Below are 26,103 nucleotides of genomic sequence, written 5' to 3' on the forward strand. Positions count from 1 at the left end.
AATTCCGCTAGTGGAAAAAAAGAAGCTAGCGGCACCCATTGAAGTCAATGGGAAGCTTTTTTTCAGCACCAAATAAAACACCATTTTCCTCTGTGTGAATGGACCCTAAGGGTGTCTGGTTATTGGTGATTAGTCCTGCTCATCAGCTTGGAGCTATTTTTGCCTATTGCTCTGTATAAACGCTTATGTTGATGGGTTTTCTCCCATGATCTTCAGGTTCTTCCAAAACACTTCAATTGAATTAAGATCATTCCAAAACTTTATTCTTCTTTAAAGGGGTTATCCAGTTTCTAAAAATTATCTGTGAATACATCCACAGCAGTGCTAGATCCTCACTGTTCCCTTGTGCAGCCTTTGCTTGCCTTTACTTTACTTGCTGCTGTTGTCAGAGGGGGCCGCAGGGGGTTGGAGAAGGTAGTTGAGGGTATTAAATAACTATTGGGGATGTGAGATAGGGAAGATATGACTGTGGTGAAATAGGCTTGCTCTACCCAGCAAAATCACGGCCGCAAAATAACGCTGCGTATACGATCCTAACTCCCATTGAAATGAATGGGAGCGTTTACGGCGCGCAAACTCTCACACGCCGTATATGTGCCAGATCACGCAACACGTTACATCGTGTGAACGCACCCTTAGGGTGGCTTTTCTTCCAGAAGCATTCTGCAACCCTTGAAGCATGAAGACATTTTTTTCTCAGGACCATGTGCCAGGGATGCCTATTGATTGGTCGAGCTCTGGTGTTTGTGAGTGAAAGGCTGAAGCAATGTTGGAGCTTTAGAAAGCAGTATGTGTGTCCTGGAGACATTGACTATGCATCCTAGTCTGCATGGACTGGTGGTTGCATTCCTACTCCATTTCTATGGGACCACTGAAGTACAACCAAATTACAGCCCATTTAGCGCTCTAAAGCACCCTGTTTCCATAAGAGGTGGGACCGTATGGATAGCAAATAGGTTGCACTGGTCTTTTGACTACTAATTAAAAGTAATGGAAAGTTTCTTAAATTTACAGTACAGTTGTTAGTACTAGAGATGAGCGAACACTGTTCAGATCAGCCGATCCGAACAGCACGCACCCATAGAAATGAATGGAAGCACCTGTGACGCTGACTTTGCCGGCGGCCGGCCGGCGTCACAGGTGCTTCCATTCATTTCTATGGGTGCGTGCTGTTTGGATCAGCTGATCCGAACAGTGTTCGCTCATCTCTAGTTAGTACATGACCCCAATGTGTATCCATACTATAAAAAAGTATAAGCAAGAAAAATTTTGTAGTAAAAAGTTACTTTATTGGCAGCATAGAAAACAGATTTCAGAATTTATAATTACATTTCCAAAGTTTTTTTCAGAAATATGAAATGTTCTTGAACAAAGATTTGTATAAATTAGAATTTTTGAGGGACCCTCTCATTATTCGCAGCTGCCCTAACCGTGGGCAGTGTCAAACCCATGAGACGTTCCCTACAAAAAGGAATGTGACTGAGAAATGTGTTTAAAAAATAGCTGTTTTTACTTTTATTCTTTCACAATGTAAAAGTGGTTACTTTACAGTCCTAGCCAGAGTGAAATGGAGTCCAGTAGCCAAAGAGGTCTGACTATCTCAATCAGAAAACAGCATTTACCAGAAAGGCCACAAAGTAAGTAGAAAACTCCCACCACAATGTAGAATCGGATTGCGCCATTCTAAGTTTACCTTGCATCATTTAAAGGTAATACGAGAAAAATAAAGCTTTTCTTCAAGAAAACCGTACAAGGCTTCACAAAATGAGTCTACTTAGTATGTAGCTCAGTAATGGCTAGGGATATGTATGCCAATGATCAAACAAAGCAGCTATATAATATCAGAGACAACTATTATAAAGACAGAAAGCTTTAGTATCCAAGAGCCAAAGATCATTGACGCAGTATTGGTTGTCTTGGCAGTGCTATCAGAGAGAAGGAGAAAAAAAACAAACAAACTGGCTTTTGATTTAGTGTTAGACTTGAGAGAAAAACGGCATAAAAAAATAAAATATATAAAGAGTAAAACTTTATCATTATCTAATCGAATCAGCCAAAGCCCAGGCAAATAGAAGGGATTTCAATTGGTTTGTGCATAAAGTACTTAAGTAATATATATCAATGAGATAAAACCACTGCTGAATACTATTAAGCCTTAGAAAAGCTTGAAAAAATATAAAGAATTTGCTCACAGTTTTGTAACTTAATAGTCTACCATGCAGGGAATGGACAACTACAGAAAACAAGATGTACATCACTTTCCATGTAGACAGTGTCCTCTATAGGCAGCAACACTTCCAGTTTTAATCCTTTTTATCTATCATTTTCCCTAATTATTTGCTACTCTCAGCTTGATTAATAAAAGATACAACTGGCTTATGAGAGAAAAGTGAACAATGCAGATATCACTTGTATATGGCATATCCTTATATGCTCTCCATAACTTTAAATTCACTAAGCGCCTGCACAGGATTGACAAGTTTCTTCTGAGATGCACGTTTTATTTTGGTTTGAGTCTCATCCTGTTTTTCCCTCTTGACCAAGGGCTTTTTCTCTGGAGCCTTCATTTTCCAAGAGACTGCAGGGAGATTTAGGGATGCCATCCCCTGTGATTTCTGGTACTTTGTAGAGGCCACATATGAGGCCTTCACGGTCTGCACCACAGCATTCATCAGATTCTTGGCAGCTTGTATGAGGGACATGGCACTGTCAACCTAAAATAATTGAGAAACCAGTTTAATAAAAAGAAACATACACCCAAAAACATATGAAGTTCATAGCCTTTTCTTTTTAGGTTAAAAACCATATAAGTTAAGTGTGTGAAAAAGGTCCAATATGAAGCTATAAAGTATCTGTGTAATACTTTACAGAAAAAAAGACAATTTACTTACTCCAGACACAACCAGTTCACCGCCAAGATTCTGAACTTCAGCCTTGACTTTGCTGCAGATGTTTAGCTGGTGGCAGTAAAGAGCGATGCGCTGAAGATACGCCAAAAGATCCTGTTTACAAGCTGAATCAGGACACTGGGAAATAAAATTAACAGTGAGCTCACAGTAAAGATACGTAACAAGTTATACAGTCTTTACATTGTTGTCTTACTTGCACTGTCATTTTCCAACTCTCCTAAAAAAGCAATCTTCCATTTCATGCTTAAAAATTAAAACAACCTAGAGAATTACATTTAATGGCTTTTTCCATCCAAACAATATTGATTATACTCCCCTAGCATAGGCATAGATATCATATTAATGGGAGTCCAACATATGGGACCACCACTAATCTGCTGTTGTCAGCAGCCGCTATACAAAGAGCAGAGCCAGAAACATTGTCGGTGTAGTAATCCGTTGTGATCACTGCAGCTCAACTCCTATTCTCCATATAGCGGCTGCTCAGAACAGCCGATTGACAGGAGTCCTGTGTGTCAAACCCCCACGACCTGATATAAATGATCTATACTAAGGATAAGTCATCAATATTGTTTGCCTGGAAAACAACTTTAAGGTTTACAAGCTAGGGAAAGTATATTTCTATAATAATTCTAAATACTTACATGATCCGCTATGGTGCGTCCTAATTTGTCCATGCGTGACCCAGCTTCTGCAATCTTCTTTGCTGCACTAATTACATCTGATGTGTTTTTAAGTGGCCCCTTTCCCCTTTAAAAAAAATATACAGATTATTAGAAGATTGTGTTAAAACTGTTATAAAAGGTAGGAAAAAACAAGTACACCAAAACAGAGGAGGGAAAAAAAACAAGAACAATACTTGGCAGGGAACTTAAAGGGGTGTCCAGTTCCTTAGCATAGGTTCAATAAGTCATCAGTGGTGGTCCTATACCTCATGTATCATAGTGGCCATACAATGTAATTACAGCCTTGTGCTATTCACATCTATGGGATAAGACTATGATTATCTCACAGCTGCTGAGGAACAGGGAGCGTGCAACGTAAACAGGTTACAACTCTCACATGAGCGCCACGGCCTTTTCAAACAGTAGATCAATGGGAGGCGCAGCTATCAGAGTCTCACTGAGCTGTTACTAATGACAAATCCTGAGGACAGGACATCCATAAAAATAAAAAAAAACTAAACAAAACAGGACAACCCCATGAGACATATGTGGAAACATATCTTTGTAGCCATTGATATAGTTATAGTATTCCTGAGAGAGTGAACTTTTATAATGTATGTAAATAGGTTTGCAAGTGCCCCATGGGCGGTCCCAAGCAGGGCAAGTGCTCTGCCTCTCATCAGTAAACCCTTTCCAATACTTTACCTTTGAATGACTGCTCAACTATTGTCACAATAGGAGTCACGAAAATCTCCCAGTCTGGCGCATACGATTTACGTGAAGCGGCATCAAATGAATTATATTATAAGATGACTCACCTAGTAAAATCAGTCATCTCCATCATTATCATACACATCTGCTTGGCCAGAACAATAATGTCATTTCCACTGTCATCCCATTTGGATACTTCAGCATCAAGTTTACTTTTCTCTTCTTGGAAGCTTGCAACCTGTTCAGCAATTTTAGCCTTTTGTTCTTGTGGTAATTGAGCCATAATTGCCTAAAATATATTAAAAAGAAATTTATATCTTCAGCACAACGTAAAGCATGCCAAATCTCCCATATAATAGCTAAGAGGCATTTTCTCTCCTAAGATATAATACAAAGTTATATTCTTGTATTGCAGATTTATGGTAAGTTTGTTAATGACCTTCCTGACACTGACATTTATTTTTGTTCCAATGTCCAAAAGCCAGAAATGAATTTTATTTTGCTATTCACATAGCCATATGAAGACTCGTTTTGGACAAGTTAGGCTCCGTTCCCGCAGAGTAACGTGCCGCTCATTTAGACATGTAAACACGTGTCAGAGCGAGGCGTTTCAAAACAGATCCCATTGACTTCAATGGGTGTCGGCTTATGCGTGCTACACATTGAAATTATAACCCATTGATTTCAATGTGTAGCACGCATAAGCCGGCAGCCATTGAAGTCAATGGGATCTGTTTTGAAGCGCCTCGCCCTGACACGTGTTTACGTGTCTAAATGAGCGGTGCATTACTCCGTGGGAACGAGCCTTATACTTTTCTAAGGCTACATTCAGATCTATGTTGGAGTCTCCATGGGAAACTCTGCCGCAGGTTCCAATTAAAATGGGCAGAGAGAAAAGTCCTGGACCAGTATAGATTATGTGGTCCATGGGTGTCCACAGGCAACTGCTTATTTAGCAGACAGGCTGTCTTCTGGTTCCCAAGTGGACCCAAACAACGGAGTTATGAACGCTTGTGTGAACCTAGCGTAATAGCACCAAATAATATACTATACTAAGTATTGGGAAGGTGGGGAAAAAAAAAAAAAAATGTAATTGCACCCTTACATGTTTTAGTTTTACTGCATTCAAAGTGCGCTAAAAAAAATGACACTTTACCTTGCAGCAATATTAACTATATATAATTTTAATACTTTTACTAAAGTTAAATATTCTTGCATTGCCATACTGACACCAATAACTCTTTATGTTTCTAGCTGTGAAGCAGTCTCTCTTTTTTTGCAGGATAAGATGTAGCTTTTATGGATACCATTTTGGGTAATATAATTTTTTGTGAGCTTAAGAGACCAAAAAACAGTGATATGGGCATTATTTTATCACCGTATGGGATAAATGCTTATATAGGTTTCATCTTTATTTGTATGGGATACAAATAAGCCCTCTGGCTGGGCCTAACAGGCGTCCATCCATGGCAGTGCAGGCAGTCACAGCCAGGCCAACCATTCTGTCTAGCCACTTTACATTCCGCAGTCGCTATTGACAGCAGCATGTAAAAGGTTAAAGTTGCGGCAGGGACCCAGCTGTGTCTGTCAGTCTCCTGTCAGTAATCAATCGCCCTAAGGTTTGCAATGAAGAAGTATCTGCCTCAGCTCATGATGAGTATATTCGTCAGTGAAGGAAGGGGTTAAAAATCTTATTTGATAAAATCAGATATACAACTCACTCTTGCGCTCTGTCCAGCAATAAGTTGGTCATCTTCAGTCTGGACACTGGTTCGACTTCTCACATCAAAGTCTTCAGTCTCAAAATCTGAATCATCCAATTCTTCAGGAGTCTAAAACAATGATAATACAGTGAAAACAAATCCATGACGACTTGATACCACTTCAGTAGTAAGAATCTGCAGTTACAACTATTTTCTTCCTCATTTCTTAAACTACATCGGTGTTGGCCAAATGCCACAGCAGAAACCAGTAAGTATTGATGCTAGGTTACTATACTGTTATCCTGCTGGGAAAACAGTCCCATTGTCGGCTTACCAACACCCTATACTAGCGAAAGGTTTACTGCCGAATCATAAAGTGACTTGAGAGTCTTGAGTCCAGCTATTAGAAAGTGTCTCACAATTGTTAATGGCTTGGAGCAAGGTAGAGTGAAGAAGCAGAAATGTCAAATCTGAAGAATGTATGGCTATAAAGCCAAGTAATAAGATACTAAAGTGTAATTATTATATAGGGGTAATATATATAATACGGCTCTAGTCCTATGGAAGATCACCTACTTGGTTTAAACAAAGTTCTTTCAATGCGAAAAAAGTTTGCCCAGCTCTGATCTACACAATGTATACATGAGTGATATCTTATCTTAGCAGCTTCTATTCCAATTTAGTAACTCTTGCAAAACCTACTCTTATCATCAGCACTGCCTTTCGGATATCACGAATGCCGTCATAGACTAATCGAGATGCATCAATAAACTCATTTTCATCCATGGTCTGATTGGTGTCTCCGCTGAGGGCCTCCACTGCTGCTTCAACTTGCTCCGTGAATCGTGGCATGACTGAAAAGTACATTGACACGTCAGAATATGCAATATAACTGCGCTGCAAGGTAAGAACTAGGTAAAAGAAGGGGGAAAGACAAAGACAAAAATGTACACCCTTATCAGGAAGAGAACAAAATAGGGGTAATTCACTACAACGCATGGATGCAGTGAAGAAGCTTCGACCTGACAAATTTACTATAACTCATACCAGAAAACCGCCTTGATTTATATAGGAAGTCTATGCTCACTAGCTTTCCATTCTGACAAATAGGAGTACGCATCAATTATTAACAGGCTTGGTCAGCAACAGTTGGGGGACTTGGTTAAGACTGGTGTACAGAACGAGTCTTTAGACCCTTACCCCTCACCTTGATTGAGTTGTCCTTTGGTTTTGGTTATTTTGCGAATAGCCGAACCCTACTATGATACCAATTATTTGCTTTTTTTATTGTTTATTTTTAACTATAAATAAAAATATGTGTAAAGTGAGACACTTTGAGATTTACTTTTATTACATTTTTTAAAATTATTTTATTTAATTAGACCCAATAGGGGACTTGAACATGCGATCATTTGTCTAATACACTGCTATACACTGACAGCTAGTCTTCTAGACCTAGCTGTACAGGGCAAACCCATAGGCCTCTGTGAGGTCTCAGGCTACCATGATAAGCAAATACAACGAACGGAAAGATCCAGAAGTTGAAGTTTTAAAGGACCGAGATGTGAGGCTGGATCTTTCCGTTCGTTGTATTTACTATCCTTTCCAAAGCCGATGGAATTACTGATCCGTGCATCCATAGTCCTGCGGTTGTGACACATGAGAGCAAGACACCAAATTTAAAGTTCATGCAGGTGGGCTGTGATTTCTCCCCCTCTCCATTGTATGGTTATACCATGATAAGTACCTGGCACCCCAAGTTTGTTTTAAGAGTGGTGGGGGTTTAGTTGCAGAGGAAACATCTTCCCTTTCGCTAACCACTTCAATGCCACTGTCTCTATTAGCTGCAGCATCTACGGAGTTAAATCACAGGGGACTAAAGTCATTTGTCTATGGCAGTTGCAGCCAGATCCCATGTTTGTGTATCAGCCAGTATCCTGCCCTTGATCATGTGGGTGCATCGGCAGTGAAGACACAATTTCCATGTCCAATATATCCGGTATTAAGCACAAATTGCCCCTCACTCATTAGTAATGTATCAGTCATTTAGCATTAAGGAATTATAGACTACCTGTCAGCTCTCCTAACAAGTTTGCCTGGATATTATCAGTGTGTATACGGGACAAGACTCCAACTGGTAACTTTAAGTTGTCAATTTATTAATAATTGTTACTATGAAGAATACAAGTATTTACTAAGACATACGAGTCAGTGTTATAAAAGCCTTATTTACCTTTAGAACATGTATTTTTACGCATCATTAAGGCTTCCTTTTTGGATGTATCAGTCTAGTACAGTGATGGCGAACCTATGGCACGCGTGCCAGAGAGGGCACGCAGAGCCCCCTCTGCTGGCACGCGTGCTGTCGCCCTGATCGCTCACTAACGGCGAATCCGATGCAGGATTCCCCGTTAGTGAGCGATCGCTGCCTTCAGCTGGTTGTGCAAATGCGCATCCAGCTGAAAGCTGTCAGTGTAGCTCAGTGTAGGCCACGCGTACTACGCGGCCTACACTGACTACAGAGTGTGACCTCTGAACAAGCGCGGGCGTGATGACGTAAGTCATCAGCGCGCGCAGTGAACAGAAGAGAGAACACCCGGCAGCTCTTCAGGTAACTATATTGTGTTTGTTTGCACTGTCAGGGGAGGGGGGCAACGGTAGACATTTCATGTTGTGTAGGAGGGGGCTACTGTAGACTTTCATGCTGTGTGGGTAGGGGGCTACTGTGGACCATTTTATGCTGTATGGGAGGGGGCTACTGTGGACCTTTCATGCTGTGCGGGTAGGGGGCTACTGTGGACCATTTTATGCTGCTACTGTGGATCTTTCATGCTCTGTGGGAGGGGGCTACTGTGGACCAGTTCATGTTGTGTGGGAGGGGGCTACTCTGGACCATTTCATGCTGTGTGGAAGGGGGCTACTGTGGACCATTTCATGTTGTGTGGGAGGGGGCTACTGTGGACCATTTCATGTTGTGTAGGAGGGGGCTACTGTGGATCTTTCATGCTCTGTGGGAGGGGGCTACTGTGGACCAGTTCATGTTGTGTGGGAGGGGGCTACTCTGGACCATTTCATGCTGTGTGGGAGGGGGCTACTGTGGACCATTTCATGTTGTGTGGGAGGGGGCTACTGTGGACCATTTCATGTTGTGTAGGAGGGGGCTACTGTGGATCTTTCATGCTCTGTGGGAGGGGGCTACTGTGGACCATTTCATGTTGTGTGGGAGGGGGCTATTGTGGACCATTTCATGTTGTGTGGGAGGGGGCTACTGTGGACCATTTCATGTTGTGTGGGAGGGGGCTACTGTGGACCAGTTCATGTTGTGTGGGAGGGGGCTACTGTGGACCAGTTCATGTTGTGTGGGAGGGGGCTACTGTGGACCAGTTCATGTTGTGTGGGAGGAGGCTACTGTGGACCAGTTCATGCTGTGTGGGAGGGGGCTACTGTGGACCAGTTCATGCTGTGTGGGAGGGGGCTACTGTGGACCAGTTCATGCTGTGTGGGAGGGGGCTACTGTGGAGTATACAGGTATAATCCTGTGTGGGGGCCACTGTGGGCCAGATTGTACAGTGTGGGGGGCCACTGAGGGGCAGATTGTACTGTGTGGGGTCCCCTCACTATGTATATCACACAGTATTTGTTTTATAGCAGACGTGAAATTAGTACAGGATGTAATAACATTGCACGGTAACTATAAAACAGATCCTGTGCGATGTAAATAGTGAAAATTAATTGTTTAAAAGTACAGAATGCAGAGACCTTTACCTTTCAGTACAAGATCTGTAAAGCCCCAGTCACATGACTGTAATTTGTGGGTCCGCAATTGTGGACCCACAGAGTTTTAAGGTTAAATTGCCGTGTTGGCACTCCGTGATAATTTATTTGGTTTTGGGTTGCAGTTTAGGCACTCGGTCTCAAAAAGGTTCGCCATCACTGGTCTAGAAGAATATTGTACCTTAACATATTAGAAATTCTTTTTCAGCTATACCTGTATTTGACAAAAGTTTGGTCGCTTCCAGAACTTTTTCTGTGTAGACTCCAGGTTCATAGTTATCCATCTCTGAAGTAACAACATAGATAACCCGAGCGGCACGGCCACGTATTGCGCCAGCTGTACGATCCAGCCCATCAACATCTTTTTCCTGAAGAGCTATCACACATTTATTGACATCCTCCAAAATATGATTTTCTGGAATAAAACATACATTATAGCATTAATAAAGTGAATGGAAATACTTGAGGAAATTTATCATGTCGTGCGTCAGATTTATGATTATTTACACCATGCTGGAGGATGCAACTTATCAGGTGCAATGTTTGGTGCTGCAAGGACTATCAAGACCAGAATGGTATACACCAGTCTTGATAAGTTCCCCCTTTCCCCTACCAATATTTCAAAATGCAGTTGTCCTGACAAAATTCTACCGTCTTTGTATGCTCTAGACATGAATTACAGAGGTTCTCAGTGGTACGACCAAAGAAATGTCCCAGCTCAACAACTTGTCCCCTATCCAAACAAGAACAAGTCTCCCCCTCCCCGAGTCTGCATTAAAAGATCTGTGTGGTTGTAAAGTCGCATACCCGATTCCCTTCATTCCCCACATTTGAGTGAAGGGGTCTATGAATATTAATTACAGCACATAGACATACAGTATGAATAAGGTCTTATTCACATGCCAGTATTTTGCAACAATGTTTTTTTTTTTTTCATAAGCCAAACCAGGAGCAGCGATTACAACGCAGACAAGGTATAAGGGAAAGATTTGCGCCTTTCAATGTTTTTGACCTATTTCTGGTTTTGGCTCACAAACACAGATGAAAACATTGATATGTGAATTAGGGTCAAACTATTGACAGCTTCAAAAAATGATGATTTTTTACAACATAACATTAATGTTTTTGTAATTGTATAGAATTCTTGTTTCCATCCCTTGCTTAAAGGGATCCTATGATTCAAACTCATTTTTTTCTCAATAACATGTCAGAATAGCCTTAAGAAAGGCTATTCTTCTCCTACCTTTCGCTGTCTTCTCCATGGCGCCGTTCGCTTGAAATCCCTTTTTTTGTTGTTATGCAAATGAGTTCTCTTGCAGTACTGGGGGCGTCCCCAATGCTGCTAGAGAACTCTCTCCAGCGCCGCCTCCATCTTCTTCAGCAACGGCCTCTTCACGTGTCTTCTTCCGGCACGCGGGGGGTCAAAATTCAACGCATTCGCAAGTCAACTCTGCCAGCGGGCCCCAGGCAGAGCTGACATCACATGCGGGTAGCCATTTTTTTGTGGCCGCTTACGTGAGCAGGCGCAGGTCGCTCCTGTAGTTCTATACTCCCGCTGGCAGAACCGACTTACACAGGCATTGAATTTTGACCCCCCCCTTGCGTAGAGAAGATATTGCAAGGTAGGAGAAGAATAGCCTTTCTTAAGGCTATTCCAACGTGTTAGTGAGAAAAAAATGAGTTTGAATGATAGGATCCCTTTAAATGGACATGTCTTTTTGCAACCTTTCAGCACCTAATGATTCACGTACTGGTGGACAATTAGGTGTCACAGTCTCTATTGACCACAGTATAGGAGTCATACTGCTGCTGAAGAAGAATGCCAGCTGTAGATCAGCTTCTGTGATCCAGTATGGTAATGTCCTGGGAACTGCCTCCCACCAATGCGGTACACTGTGAGTTAAAGGGGATTATGCAGGGAAGAATAGAGCTTACCATTGCATTTCCTACACTACATCAGCTGTATTACTAATATATATCAAAGTGGTCTGGAGTTTTGTTCCTCTGCCTCCCCTGCTGATGCTCCAACTCTTAGTCATGTGACCACCTCTGAACTCTATAAACCTGCAGCAAGAATAAAGCTTAGTTGGTGATGAGAGCCAGGGCATCGCAGCCGGAGCAGAGACTTCAAGCACCCTGTTGTATCGTGGATATCTAATTGGTGCTCTGGGAGACAGGTTTATATATTAGTAATAAAGCTTATTCAGTGCAGGCAAGGTAAAGAAGACCAGGGCTACAAAAGACACAAAAAGTGAAATATAGAAGTTTTACATGACAACACACAAAATTTATTTTTTGGATACAACTGCTGGATTAACATACATCGAAATGTGCCACAAACGGTAGTTTGCAGTCTACCTTAGTAAATCTGAAACAGCCTACTACTAGAATTAAAGTCTACGAGAGCCCTTAAGTATGTTTGTTACAAGTATTTATTTTAGTGTAAAGCTAGGTTCAACACTAGTGCTGGATATACGTTTGGGGTTTCCGTCCCGGAAACAGCTCAAAAAATGTGAAAAGTCCTTATAGTCCATTATAGTCTATGGTGTCCACGAGTAACCACTTTTTAAGCGGGTTAGCTTTCCATTTTTCTGGTCCGCTTGAGGACAGAAAGCTGAATGCTAGTGTAAGCCTTCTTTCAAATTATGAACATGGTCTGAGAACTGTCTAACGTAGTGTAAATTTTTAGCTTTTTATTTCTTAATAAGATACCTGAGACAGCCAAGAAGTCATCGATTGATGTGATGTCATCAACTGCATCTGTCAAGATACGAACTTGTTTTTCCCACTGCTCTTTGAAAAGATCCATCGTTTCTTGGGCGACTTTGCTATGAGGCTTAGCAGCAAGTGCCAAGGCTGCATTTATTACCTTTGTTAAACAGAAAAAAAATGTTTATATACACATCCTGATGATCTATTCTCCTTTTGAGTACCCATACTCCTTTATGGAAATTAAGAGTATGTCATTTTATATTATATATTCAATAGGGGGCAAAAAAGGGTGTTATTTTTGGCAAAGGGCTGGCTACGCCATTAATGCACCACTGTATCCATTTTTGACCATCTTGCTATACAGAATAGTGGACGGAGCAGGGCAGGGACGCCTCAATCTGAGAGAATTACCCTAACTCAAACAAAAAGACGGTCATTAGTTATACCTGAAATTTATACTAGTCCCTGACTGGCGGAGATTACACTTCTGCAACACAAGTCCACCCATGGTGCATCAGAAGTCAGAGGCCAACATGCAAAATATTAAGACCACTATAGAATTCCCTAAAAAAAAAGTAGTTTACTATGGTTACCCAGTGAAATGAAAATGCTACTAATGAAAACTTTACAAAAAATCCAATTCATGTTAATGCCTAAAAAATCTAAGCAGAATCTAAGATCCTTAACATGAGTAAGACGATGATCAAAAGTCCCCTCCTCCAAATGAACACCAGTACTAACAGCGACCAACAAAATGCAAACTCCAATGAATGTATCCCACAAGTATGTACAAGGAAAAAGGAAGGAAAAGAAGGAAGTGGGGGAAATCCCCATGCTGTAATGGAGACTACGTAAAAACCCAATTACTGGTAAGAGTATTTTTCACCTAAATATGAAGAACAACAGAGGAGATTATTATTTAGGTCAGGTTAGGGTTGGAGAGGAAATCCAGTTTATATTGCTGGAAGAAGATCGGAGGATCTGCTAAATAGAGGCGGTAGGTGCGAGACTGAACGGACAGAGGCAGCGGCAGACACCGAAGCACTGGGGACATGGGAGTTCATGACCATCCCTGGCCTCCACTGTGATTTGTCCAATTCCTGGACAACCCCTTAGGATGAACCATATTGCAGCAAACCATATTAGATTTATTAGCACCAGCTAAACCTAATAAGTGATAAGCAATAGCTAATGCAGTGAAGTTTATTTTCTGTACAAGAACAACATATGATCAACACATTTGCTAAATGTACACGTATATAGAATGTTACCTGGGGACATAAAGCTTCCAACTGACTTGCAGACATCCGAACAAGCTTAACACCTTCTTCATTGTTGGATATGGAACATGCCAAGTTGGCTACCTACAGGAACAAATAATAATTTAAGACTTACATTCAAATCAGGAAAATGATTAAATGAAAACAAGAAACATACAACATAAAGACAAATGTAAGTCCAGTGTAGCAGTGATGTAAACTAAAATATAAACTATTACCTAATGAAGTGGTACCAAACGCCATCCTAATGTCTTTTCTACTAGCAGATCTCTCCTATAAAGCTGCTATGCTATTGTATAGCAGATTAGGTAGGTATCAATATCTTCTTGATCAATCCAATGCAGTTACCTAATCACCTTCAGTCCCTACTACTTTGTACATACAGTATGTTCTTGCACCTGACTGTCTTCAGGACACTGCCTTGGATCACCTATCAAAAACACATCCCCTCATTGAAACAATTTTCTGGGATTGTAAAACGGATGATGTAGTCTTAGGACTGGTCATAAATATCAGCTCTGTGGGGCCCAACACCAGAGATCCCCATGAGTCATTTGTTTGAAGAGACCACAGGGTTCAGCTAAGCACTGTGGCCTCTCCTCTAAATAATATATCACAAGGGTTGTGCTTTGCATTGCATTCACTTGAATGGCTAGATTTACATCATTTTTTCACACCCGTTTAGCTGATGCAAAAACTAGGAACCCAAACAGAAGAATGCAAAAAGGTAGTGTACAGTTATTTCATTATGTGAATAGTCCCCCAGCTGCAAACAAGTCATATGACACTTCACCCTAGCTAATCTGTAAGGTTTCCAGGTATCAAACTCCCACTGATCAGATAGTCATAATCTATCCTAAGGGTAAGTCATCCATATGTAACTCCTAGAAAAGCCCTTTAACTACATAACCTAACCTCACATAGCAGAGTTTAAAGCACAGACTTTTTTTTGGATAAATTAATAATTCATGTGAATGCATGGAATTTATCTTTGTTCTTTTCAGCAGCCTGTATCCTGTTCAAATTCCCTACTGGTAGGCTTCCTCTAAACGTTCAGAAACATCTTCAGTCATTAGATAAAATAATCTTAATTTAACCTCAATGGCTCCAATCCCAACCATTTAACGCTTTGATGCCTCAGCCATGACCAACCATGGCATCTAAATGGTTAGGGGATTCTTTTGTTAACTTACTGATGCCCATTACACCCAAAAAGTAATACAAACCACAGCTGATCCTGCAAAATACAAGCCCTCACACAGCTCTGTCGAAAATGTTATGGGTTTCTCAACATGAGGCACAAAGTAATTTTTTTTTCTTTATTCTTTTACTGTAGAATAATGTACCTGTAGTACTGTAACGTGCTGTAAAGTAACGTTGCAACATTCATACTGAAGTAAAAGGATAATACAACATGACCGATCATAACAGATCAACACTAGCATGTCACTTACACCACATTAGTGAACAGTGCACAATCCATTTCTGGCAGATGGGCTTATACAATTTGATCATAATGTGCACCAAAACCCTATTTTCATGTATCTATATATACAGTAGGCACGGCAGTAATGTTCTTGGCAATAGCAGTGCACTGTTGCAATTTTTTGTGTTTGCATACACAGGAAATAGTGGATAGGGGGTTTGGGACTTCCCCAGTGCCTATGGCCTGCCTGTGTGTGAAAGTGCAAGGACAGCAGCATGGAGAATGAGGAAGCTGATAGGTAGGCTCACATGCTATGGTGCTGACTTGTAGGACTGCTCATAAAATAATAACGCTATATATAGTGTGTTATTCTTCACTTATAACTGCCAAATATTTTGTTATATTCCCATAGTCAAAGAGGTGCATCCATATACACAGTATAACATTTTCAGTACTGCACTCCTAACCTGTAAAACCTAGTTGGTAACTTACTCATAATTCTCTAGGAAAAGAGAAAACAGAGTTCTAGAAAAATAGTCCACAATTAATATTTTATGGGGAATGCAGGTATTCACTAACAAACAAGTCAGGACAGATATCGGGTCCTGTGGCATGGTGTTCCTGAGGTAACAGGGCTTAGCATGCCTGGACTAATGCTGCAGCAGCTGCACAAGGCGAGGCGACGGATAACTGCACAAACCTGGCGGCTGAGCCCTCGCTGTATAATTCAGCAGGCACCTGCACACATTCTGAGCATCATTGGGGAAAAGGGGGTAGGCAGAGTCCGTGACAGTTGGGGACCTCTTATATGGTCCCAGGCCTGTCATTACTGAACCTCTATTACGTGCTGCCATAGGCAGAGTTAAAGGAACAGTTAAAACCCAACTAAACTTTTGGACAACATTTGATCTGTGTCATTAATACATTTTGTTACATAATTTATTTAGACATTTTGGTTCCTTTCTGTGAAACCCTGTATTTTCACTATTTTCCTTGTTTCTGTATTGAGAGCCGATTCCGCCTCTTACTGAATGTTACTGTGCACTGGAGTACAGGGGTGTGTAACACGTAGAGAAAATGAGGGTGGGAGAGGGTCACCTCAAACAGTTATATCTCCGATATTATAAAAACATAAAAACTTACTTGAGGTGTCATATGAAATAGGAGACTAGAAGGCAAGAGGGGGCAGATTTTGGCGCTGAATCCGTCAGAATCCGCCCCCCCAACAACAGAGGTCTGTGTAGACTGCTAGCTTCTTTTTTTTCCCGTGAGCGGTATGCTCCCGCTCACAGAAAAAAAAAGCGAGCTGCCCTTACTTCAGGCAGATTCCGCGGCTAATTCAGCACAGAAGCGTCCACCTCGCGACAGCACCCTTCTGCACTAAGCCCATTCATTTGGGTCTACTCCAGAGCAGGAAGCTGCCAACTGTCGGAAGCCGTGACAGTCGCATTTTGGTCCTATTCTGACTCTGCTTCCCGCATCGAAATCAGGACCAAAATGCGCGACGCTAATCCCAGTGTGAGCTAGCCCTAAGTGCTATCTAAACTATTTCCAGAGATATCACTGGTTGATACACAGAGGCACGTTTGGAGGGAAAATGAACAAACAAAAAACGACTACAGAGGAAGATATTAAAGATTATAAAATGACAGAACAAAAATTCAGTTACTGCAATACAAGAAAAAAAAATACTTCCATCATACACTGCCATAGTATAGCTGAGGTTTTGGTATAAATCTATAACTACATACAGACGTTACAAGATTTGAGCTGCAAAATGTTAAGTGAAGTAGAGAAGAAATAAAAGAGGATAAATTACTTTAGCACTAGGGAAAGAATTGTTTGAACATGTAATGCTAACCCACCAGTAATATTCTAGAAGTGCAATTCATTTTATCCCAGCTCACATGATTACATACATTTGGAGTACTTTTATTATAGACAGCTTGCTTAAAGAGGACCTTTCATGTCCTCGGGCACATACAGTTTTATAAACCACTAGAAAGCCAATAGTGCACTGAATTCAGCACACGGTGTCAGCTTTCCCATTATGCGCCCTGGGGCTGGAGATCTCTCCGCACTGTCAGAAGGGCGTTCCCGACAGTCTAGCTGGGGTGTGAGAAATACCTCACAGCTTAGCTTCATCGCTGGGCAGTAAGGAACACTCCCTCTGACAGTACAGAGCTATGGACGAGTACTGTTGGGGAAAGTTCCTCACAGCCCAGCTACAATGTCAGGAACATCCTTCTGACAGTGAGGAGAGATCGGTGCCGAAACTAGTGGCAGTAATATCTCCAGCCCTGGGACACATAACTGGAAAACGGTATATAAACCGCATGTACAGAAGGGTATGAAAGGTCCTCTAAGTGATCCCCAGGCTGACCACCAGTCCAGAGACTGTTTTACTGTATACACAGAAAGTCAGTCTCTACAGTGTGTAGAACTTCCTGTTAACTACCATATTGCATCAAAATTCTTTACTAGCTGTCTAGTTTGGAAACCTCTGCTTTACTGAGATGGCGCACTCTTATCCCTGATCTCACAGACGATACTTTCTCTGATCTTCTGGAGTCAGTGCAGTTTGTTTCCCCAGCTGCTATTAATAAGCTGATACATGTTTACATCCTGCATCAAAGCTATCTGATTCCTGCACGCCTACACAAAATGGGAAGGGTGAGACACCCTGGGTGCTTGCGATGTACTGGTATATGTGCTGATTTTTGGCACATGACCTGGGAGTGTCTGATCATTAAAGGTTTCTGGTTCGAGGTCGTAGGCCTGTTATCGGATTTACTGGGCACTCTGATTCCACTCTTACCTGAAGTATGTCTGTTTGGTGTTTTAGATGAAGAGGTATGGCTGCACCACTCACGTATCTTTTTACAGGAATCGCTTTTCTTAGCCAGGAAGGCGATTGCCCTGCGATGGATGGCTCCCAGACCCCCCCTCCCTCCCCATGTGACGGAAGCTGGTGAACTCCATTGTTCCATATAATAAAGTAGTATATAAAGGCAGGGGCTGCCCTCAAAAATTTTGTAGTGTTTGGGGCCCGTGGTGCGACTCTCCCTTGACCCTGTATACTGACCATTCTTTTCGCTCTGCCCTGAATGCACTTGTTCCTTAGTTGTTCAAGGGGGTGACTCTGGTCCATGCTTATACTGCATGTGGAGTAATGTGCATGTTCCTGTGCATGTTTTTCTGTTGTCTCACTTGTTTTCTATTCTCGTCCTCTGCAGGTCGGATGGAGATTGATACCTCCCTCGACTTTATGGATTTGGACTTTCTACTGGATGATTTTCGCAAGCCTTCAATTACTAATATGGACTTTGCAGCATGGTTTTTGGTTCTTGTTCTGTTTGACAAGATTTTTTGGACAAAGGTTGCTTTGGATGGTGTACCCTTTGACATCTCTTATGTCTTGATTTTCCTTGTACTGTAATTTGTTATATACTTTCTCAATAAAAAGAGTTTTCAAAAAAAATTCTTTGTTAGCAGTTCTTAGTTCCCCACTAAACTCTTCCCTCCCCGTCTTCCTAGTGCTACTAAACATATCATGTGTGCTCTATCTAAGTGAGCAGGAGTGCAGTGATGGTGAGTTCATGCAATGATTTATAACATACTATCTGTGTGTAGAATCTCCAGAGTATCCTATAAGATGCTGCCTTCCTTGTAAAGGTAGAAACTTATCATATAAAGGCGGCTGGAGTGGTAGACTAAAGCTGAATCACATAGGAAAACAGAATATGCATTGTGAATTAAGCTGACCACACACACAGGACTTCTGTTGGCCAAAATGGATCATTTGGCCATTATGGCTAATTAACAACCAACTTTAGTCTACAGAAAACAGATTGTCCATACTGGATATTTTTCTGTTTTTGCCATGATCATCTGCTTTTGGCCAATCTTCAAGCAATTTGTGCAGGCTCACTACGCTTATGTTTTATGGGGCAGTTTAGATGTCAAAGTTGATGGTGGATCCCATCATCAATCGGATGGCCTGATGGTCATCCAAAATGTATAATGTATAATGTACAGTCAGCATTATTGGATATCTGTCACTTGCAGGCTGCATTACAGAAACCATATAGAGGGAAAGAAATGTCAAGATGGCACATACAGTAAGACAGGCTCTGCAGTGCTTCTTAAAAACAGAACTTCCTTATAATCCATTTTTACCTCAATTAGTTTGTTTGCATGTTCGCGAAACACCTGGGCGTATTCTTTGACCTCTTTCTCATTTCCATTCTTGGCAGCTTCAATCAAAACAAGAAGTGGTACATTGGTCTCAAGAAAGGAGTCAGAGACATGATCCATAACAGCTTTACGCAGCTAGGAAGAATAAAAGACAAAAGATAAAGACAAATCTAATGGAAATGAGATGACAAATTTTTAATATAGTGAGTGGAGGACCTAAAATGTTCCTGCTAATTCTACAAGACATAGAAGAATTTATTTATAAATATATGGATTATTTTGCCAACTACTTACCTGTCTGCGCAAGTCTCGCGTTTTCCGGGTCATCTTGTCTATTGCAGAGTTTAGTGCATCACTTCTTTCCTTTCGTCCAGTCTTAAAAAGGGATTAATAAAATGCAATATAAATATTTAATGTGTAGAGACAAATAAGTAAAGATATTTTTATCAGCTGGCAAACCAAATAAAATGTACACAAAAGAAGGCTATTCGCTCAAATTATTTTTTATTTTTCACTAAGGCTGTTTTCACACAAACTACCCATTCCGATGTCTAAACAAATGGATGTTTATACGGCTCCATTCACTATAATGGGTTTATGTGTTGTTGTTGTTGTTGTTGAGTGAAGTATAAGGGCTAGTTCACTCATAGTTATTTGGTCTGGATTTTGATGCAGAATCAGCGTCAAAATCCGGGTCAACAAACCGCCTCCCATTGAATTCAATGGGAGCAGGTCATTCCCTTAGAAAGCGACCTGCCCTATCTTAACACGGATTCTGCGGCGTCCGCGTCAAGACAATCCCTCCAAACTAGGCCCATTCAGAAAGCCGCGGCTGTCGCATTTTAGTCCGGATTCTGACATGGCTTCCCACGTCAAAATCCGAACCAAATAACTACGTATGAACTAGCCCTTAGGCTGAGGCTCTGCAGCTTTTTTTGTTGCAGATTTTGTTGCAGTTTTTTGAGCCAAGTCAAGAATGCCAAGTACTTATACTTCTCCCTCAATCCACTCCTGGTTTTGGCTTAAAAAACCGCAACAACATCTGCAACAAAAAAAGCTGTGTTTCTGCAATGTGGGGCCTCAGCCTAAAACAGTTTATCTCAAGTAAAAGATGTTCAGTAAAACTACAGGGTTAGCAGTCACTTCATCTAGTAACTCCAGAGCCAAGGCAGCAATAGTCAGAAGACTACTCATTGCGGTCTATGGTAGGCAGGGCACTTTCAGGAGCACAGCACAGCTAAATAGCTCTTTTTCAAAGTGCTGCAAATAATAAAGACATGACATAAGGTATGTTTAACCACCTCAATAAAAAAAAAAAAAAAAAAAAATCAATTTGGCATAAAGTTATGGCTATTACAATTTGGTGTGCAAAAACAAGTTTTCAAATGTTTCAAAAGAGGCATCACTGCATCTGTAATGGCCGGTCTTATGCATCTAAAACAATAGTCTACGCTGTGAACGCTGTAAATAAAAAATAGAAATCCTCATTTGGCCAGCTTCCCAACAACAACAACAAAAAAAACTATATATATATATATATATATATATATATATATATATATATATATATATATATATATATATATATATAGTGAGCAACATGCCATATATACCTTAGACATTGTATAACAAAAAGAAAACTACAAAAAAGTTCCATTTAGTTTTTTTTTTACTTTTTAAATGGATGATAAAATTGTGCAGAACTTTATTTTTACCCATCAGAGAAATGGGATACAAATAAACATGTGAACTTATCTAAATTTTGCACAGTTCACCATAAGACATGAGTAAAATAACATGTTGCCTTTATTGAGTGGGTCAGCACAATTAGGGTGCATTCACATGGAACAAAATTACCCTGAATTTGGTGTGGAAGTTCAGTGCTGAAAAAAAATCCTCCAAATATCCTCCAAATTATCCTCCAAATAAAATACTTCAATGGTCTCCTTTTTCTGCAAGCAGAAAAAAGTCAATGGGAGGCTTTTTTTTTCAGCACTGAAATTCCACACCTAATTCAGCGTCATTTTCCTCCATGTGAATGTACCCTAATTGTGCTGAGCCACTCAATAAAGGCAACATGTTATTTTACTCATGCCTTATGGTGAACTGTGCAAAATTTAGAAATGAAAAATAAATATGCCAGAATTGGTGGGGCTTTTTTCATCCTTTCTAGAAAGATTTAATAAAATTTAGACGATGAGTTATATAAAATAATAGCAATATAATTCATCTTGCAAAAAACAAATTCGTCAGACAACTAGGTTCCAACATTATTCACAAGGTAAAGGTTCCTAGATTTATTTGACATGGCTGCAATTTACTAGTTAGCCAGAAATAAGCAACTACTAGTCCTTACATTTCCCATATATTCCGAGAGAAGATCCTGTAGAGCTTGTCGAACAGAATTGCACTCAGCGACTATTCGTTCTCGACGGTCATCACGAGTGCAGGAGGAATCAGCCATAAGAGCGGCTCCACTAATAATACTCTCCAATCGCTCCTCCAAGGATGGCCTAAACCTTTCTTCACTGAAGCCAAGGGGATCCACAATGATTTGTTTCTGAATGAGAAGATAGTTACAATTACTGCCCCAAACCAATAATTTACCATATCATAACCCTATCAAATATCTATAATTATAAAAAAATAAAAAATTCTGACTTCAAACCTTCCGTAAATATAGAATTCAGACTCCTCATAAGTTAACATAGGTAAATGAATATTTTTACTACGCAACGGAACAGTGGTGCAATTCCCTGCACAGTAAGTGGCCAGTAGCACAGACATAAATCAAACACCTTCCAAGGAGATACAGTGCTAAACCTGTGGCCTGCTTATTCTTAAATGTAACAGATTTGTATCTGATCAGGGGCAACACGATGCCTCAGTGGTTAGCACTGCAGCCTTGCAGCACTGGAGTCCTGGGTTCGGATCCCGCCAGGAACAACATCTGCAAGGAGTTTGTATGTTCTCCCCGTGTTTGCGTGGATTTCCTCCCATACTACAAAGACATACTAATAGGGAGAAAAAAAATGTACATTGTGATCCCTATATGGGGCTCACATTCTACATAAAAAAAAAAAAAAAAAAAAAAAAAAAGATTTGTATCTGATCGGTAAGTGTCCAGTAGCCTATCATGGCACTATTCTGTCATCTTCCAAGCTGAGAAAAATCCTTTTTAAGGCTAAGACCCCATGTAGCGAGCCACAGGCGCAGAAAGTCAACAGAGCGCTTCTGTAAGTAGAGTTGACATGCTGCAATCCACAAAAAACACAAGTGAACTTAAAATTACAGCATCTCTGCCCTATTGGGTGGCTGGGATTAGCCAGAATCTCACCCACTTTACAGGTAATTGTAAAATGCAGTGTTTTTGAAACGTGGGGCTCTGGCCTAAAAGGGGCGTTTTTGGCCTTAAATGGGGTTTTCATACGGATGGCCAATTCACAAGATACTCAGTATGCGATATCCATGAGGGGTCCAACATCTGAATCGCAACAAGAACAAGTGTTCTGGCAGCCTCTTGGCGCCTGAAGCTGGTGCAGTGGACAGGAATCGCAGGCTGCTCCTATACTTGAATAGGAGTCCGTACTCCACATTCACTGCACCGGGTGTCAGACCCCCCACAGTTCTCATACTGATAACCTATCCTGTGTATAGACCATAAGTACGAAAACTCCATTTCGGACCAGGGAACCCTATTAAATACTAAAATAACTACTAAATACAAAATTAAAAACTTACATCAAAGTTGTTTAGAGCAATAGCCAGCTCTCCTCCTCCTCCATGCTGTGAAGCAATCTCCTCCAATGATGTGGCTTGTGCTGCATTAGAGATGCCAGTGACCGCTTGCTGCAGCTGTTTATAGATCAAGTCTCTGTTTGCTTTGTACGCGGCTACATCAGGATGTTGCAGACATGCTTGGGATGCCGTATAAAGAATTGGAATATTCTTTTGCAGAATTCCGCGAGCTGCAGCCATCTGATCTCTATGCCCAATATCTTTCAACTCCTAAAATGAAAAAAAAAAAAAAATATCTCCAATTATTATTCCATAGCTGAGAAGTTTACAGAAGTGAATCAGACTAGTCAGTCATATCAGTATACAGTTTCCCCACAGCTTACCTGTTGCCTTTTTGCAGCCATTAGGTTTAACTTGTCAACCTCAGCTTTTAAGGCTTTGTACTGGATTCCTAAATCCTGCTCTGTGCCAGCATTTCTCAGTTTCACGATTCCTTCTTCCACCTTTAAAAAAATGAAATGTATAACTTTACCAGGAAGCTGAACTGAGGGACGCAATGTCCTATTAGAATATACAATAAAGAACATTACCACTTTCAGCTGAACAAGTAGTTTGTAGACATCTGCCATATCAGCCAATATAAGCAGCCTTGTAACGGCAGACAGCAAAGCACGTGCGGCTCGGACCATGTTTCCACGTTTCACAGAAGAGCAGGGATCATCAGCAAACTCTCCAGAAGCGCTTCTCATTAGCTCTCCTACAAGAACATAAAGGCTTCATTGTATCAGAATAACCAAAGTATATTTAATGTGTCATTCCAGCCTTCTCTACACAAACACCATAGGTTCACCTTTGGATTCTCACTGGTAATTGCGCATCAATGAATAAACAGGGGGGCAGCATTGTTTTTAATCGGCAGCTACTTATTGTGTTATTGCATTAAGCAGCTGGCGATAATTTTTTTTGCTAACCTGTGCACGTTGCCTTCTGCAGCCTCTTCTAGGTGGTGCTACACTTACATCACGATGCTGAAGAACGCTGGGATGCTATGTACAGCTTCCCGAGATTCTCCACTGTTGGCTACAGTGCACCCTGGCAGTGGCAGCGAAGGGCAACCAGGACTGGACCGTGGACAGGAGAGAAAAAATTATCGGCTGCTACAATAAGTGGGGGTGGGGAAAGGGGGTCAATATTGTGTAGGGGCCATAAAAATGGGCAGATACTGTGTGGAGCCCATAAAAAGATGTGACACGGAACCCAAGGTTTTTTTTGTTTATTTTTTAACAATTTTGACACACTGAGCTCAAAAAACTAGTCATCACTATCCTATATGATCCTGCTGATGTTTTTGATACTGAGGATAAGTTATCACTTTAAAAATCCCTTTAAAAGGTTAGATATGGTTTTTTTGCATTCTACAACAGGAGCTGCTCCAATGATTCTGTTGCAGTTGGAATTTCCCTCTAGCCCCTACATTCTCAAATAATAATTTTTGTTATTTTCAGCACAATTATGTTCACTGGTGTGAGGTGGGTGGTCCCCATCAGTCTGTTCCTGCTTGTCCCTGCCCACCTGACAGTAGAGAGCATAGGTGTGCTGTAACTACAAGCATTGATTGCTCCTGAACAGCAGGGGCTATAGTAAAAATTCCAACTATTCCAGAATCAGTGGAGTGGCATCTATGAGAAAGAACTAGAGGTGGTGGAGGTGGTGAAAGGGCCTATTTAACATAAAGACTTTGTTTACGGTAAATAATAGTTAATAATTAGCAGCCCATACATTCCCTTCAATTATTCCCTCGTCACTTACACAATAGTACAGGGAGAAACAAAAAAACATACAGCTGAAAGCAGGGTTATCCTTACTATCAGATAAGGTTATGATATTGGACATACCTTGTTTTCGAACATCCTCGACTGCATCTATCAGCTCCTGCTTGAGAAATTGGCTCTCCTTGGCTATCTTGTCTCCTTTCTCCAGAAAATTTTGAGTTGCTTGCTCAACTGATGCAGCCAAAACATGAGCTTTCTTAGAACGCCCTTTCTTTTTATTTGATGGTCCTTTATTGCTGGTATTAACCAAGGTTGTCACCTGCAGATACATTTTATACAATGAAGTCTAAGTACACACCATAGGATGCATAGCAACAGACTTTTAACATCGCTGGAATGCCAGATGCAGACGGCGCAGTCACTCAAGCATTCACCCAGTCCGCATTCATTCAAGTGGTAAAAAACCCGACAGAAGCTTCCGGCATGTTTGTTTACTTTTCCAATGGAAGAAAAAGTCTGGCATGAAGGACTAAAACAAAAGACCAGAAGTGTTGAGCTGTACACCCCTTTGTTTCTGTGCGGCTCAGCTTTCTAAGTGAGTGATGGAGTCACAGAAAGTCAATAGACTTTCCATGAATACATACACTACACAATCAATACCCAGAGGACAGCCATGCAATGCCAAACACAAAGTAAAGAGGTGCAGAGTTCATCTGAACACTTCTGCTCCCTTGTTTTCACAAATGGTGAGCGTCATCAAACATGGAGCTCCACTGAGCAAAACCTGCGTCAACATTTCATATATTCTAGTAACAAGAAATTATATGCCATTTTTAGGGTATGTCCCATGTGACTGCAATAGAAAACATCCCCCTAGGCTGATGAGAGAAGGTTTTTCTTTTAATGCAGAACTTTCTGCAGGTTGCTGAGAAAACCCAGTAGTTTAACAAGGAATGGGATATGTACAGGACTTGTACTGCTCCTACCTACTGAGTCCACTCCTGGCTTTGGCTCAAAAAAGTGCAGCAAAATCTGCATCATGCATCACTTTTCAGCATTTTTATTGTCATTTTTAACATACATTTTCAAGTTCAATAGAGCAATGCTGCAGTTCGAAAAAAAAAATTATATCATCAAACACTACACTAAAATTGTATGTAGTGCATCTTATATTACACTGCAGGCTTTAAAAAAAACATCTTGCCAAAAAAAAACA

At 40.9% G+C, this 26,103-nt stretch overlaps 1 protein-coding gene across 1 annotated transcript in view; it reads right to left on the bottom strand.

Moving 5' to 3' along the window:
* Positions 1 to 1,297: 1,297 nt before the first annotated feature.
* Positions 1,298 to 26,103, bottom strand: part of CTNNA1 (catenin alpha 1) — a 34,700-nt gene continuing 9,894 nt past the window's right edge. The window contains exons 3-18 of the mRNA XM_075274790.1: positions 25,011 to 25,206; positions 23,706 to 23,872; positions 23,499 to 23,618; positions 23,119 to 23,385; positions 21,734 to 21,937; positions 19,672 to 19,752; positions 19,360 to 19,512; positions 13,746 to 13,838; positions 12,475 to 12,631; positions 9,977 to 10,177; positions 6,691 to 6,842; positions 6,007 to 6,117; positions 4,393 to 4,574; positions 3,554 to 3,659; positions 2,892 to 3,026; positions 1,298 to 2,714 (exon numbers count right to left, since the gene is read on the bottom strand). Coding sequence (XP_075130891.1) covers positions 2,427 to 2,714; positions 2,892 to 3,026; positions 3,554 to 3,659; positions 4,393 to 4,574; positions 6,007 to 6,117; positions 6,691 to 6,842; positions 9,977 to 10,177; positions 12,475 to 12,631; positions 13,746 to 13,838; positions 19,360 to 19,512; positions 19,672 to 19,752; positions 21,734 to 21,937; positions 23,119 to 23,385; positions 23,499 to 23,618; positions 23,706 to 23,872; positions 25,011 to 25,206 — 2,613 coding nt within the window. The 3' untranslated portion in view covers positions 1,298 to 2,426. The remainder of the gene's footprint in view (positions 2,715 to 2,891; positions 3,027 to 3,553; positions 3,660 to 4,392; positions 4,575 to 6,006; positions 6,118 to 6,690; positions 6,843 to 9,976; positions 10,178 to 12,474; positions 12,632 to 13,745; positions 13,839 to 19,359; positions 19,513 to 19,671; positions 19,753 to 21,733; positions 21,938 to 23,118; positions 23,386 to 23,498; positions 23,619 to 23,705; positions 23,873 to 25,010; positions 25,207 to 26,103) is intronic.

Source organism: Leptodactylus fuscus, chromosome 5, assembly GCF_031893055.1.
Source record: "Leptodactylus fuscus isolate aLepFus1 chromosome 5, aLepFus1.hap2, whole genome shotgun sequence".
Lineage (NCBI taxonomy): Eukaryota > Metazoa > Chordata > Amphibia > Anura > Leptodactylidae > Leptodactylus > Leptodactylus fuscus.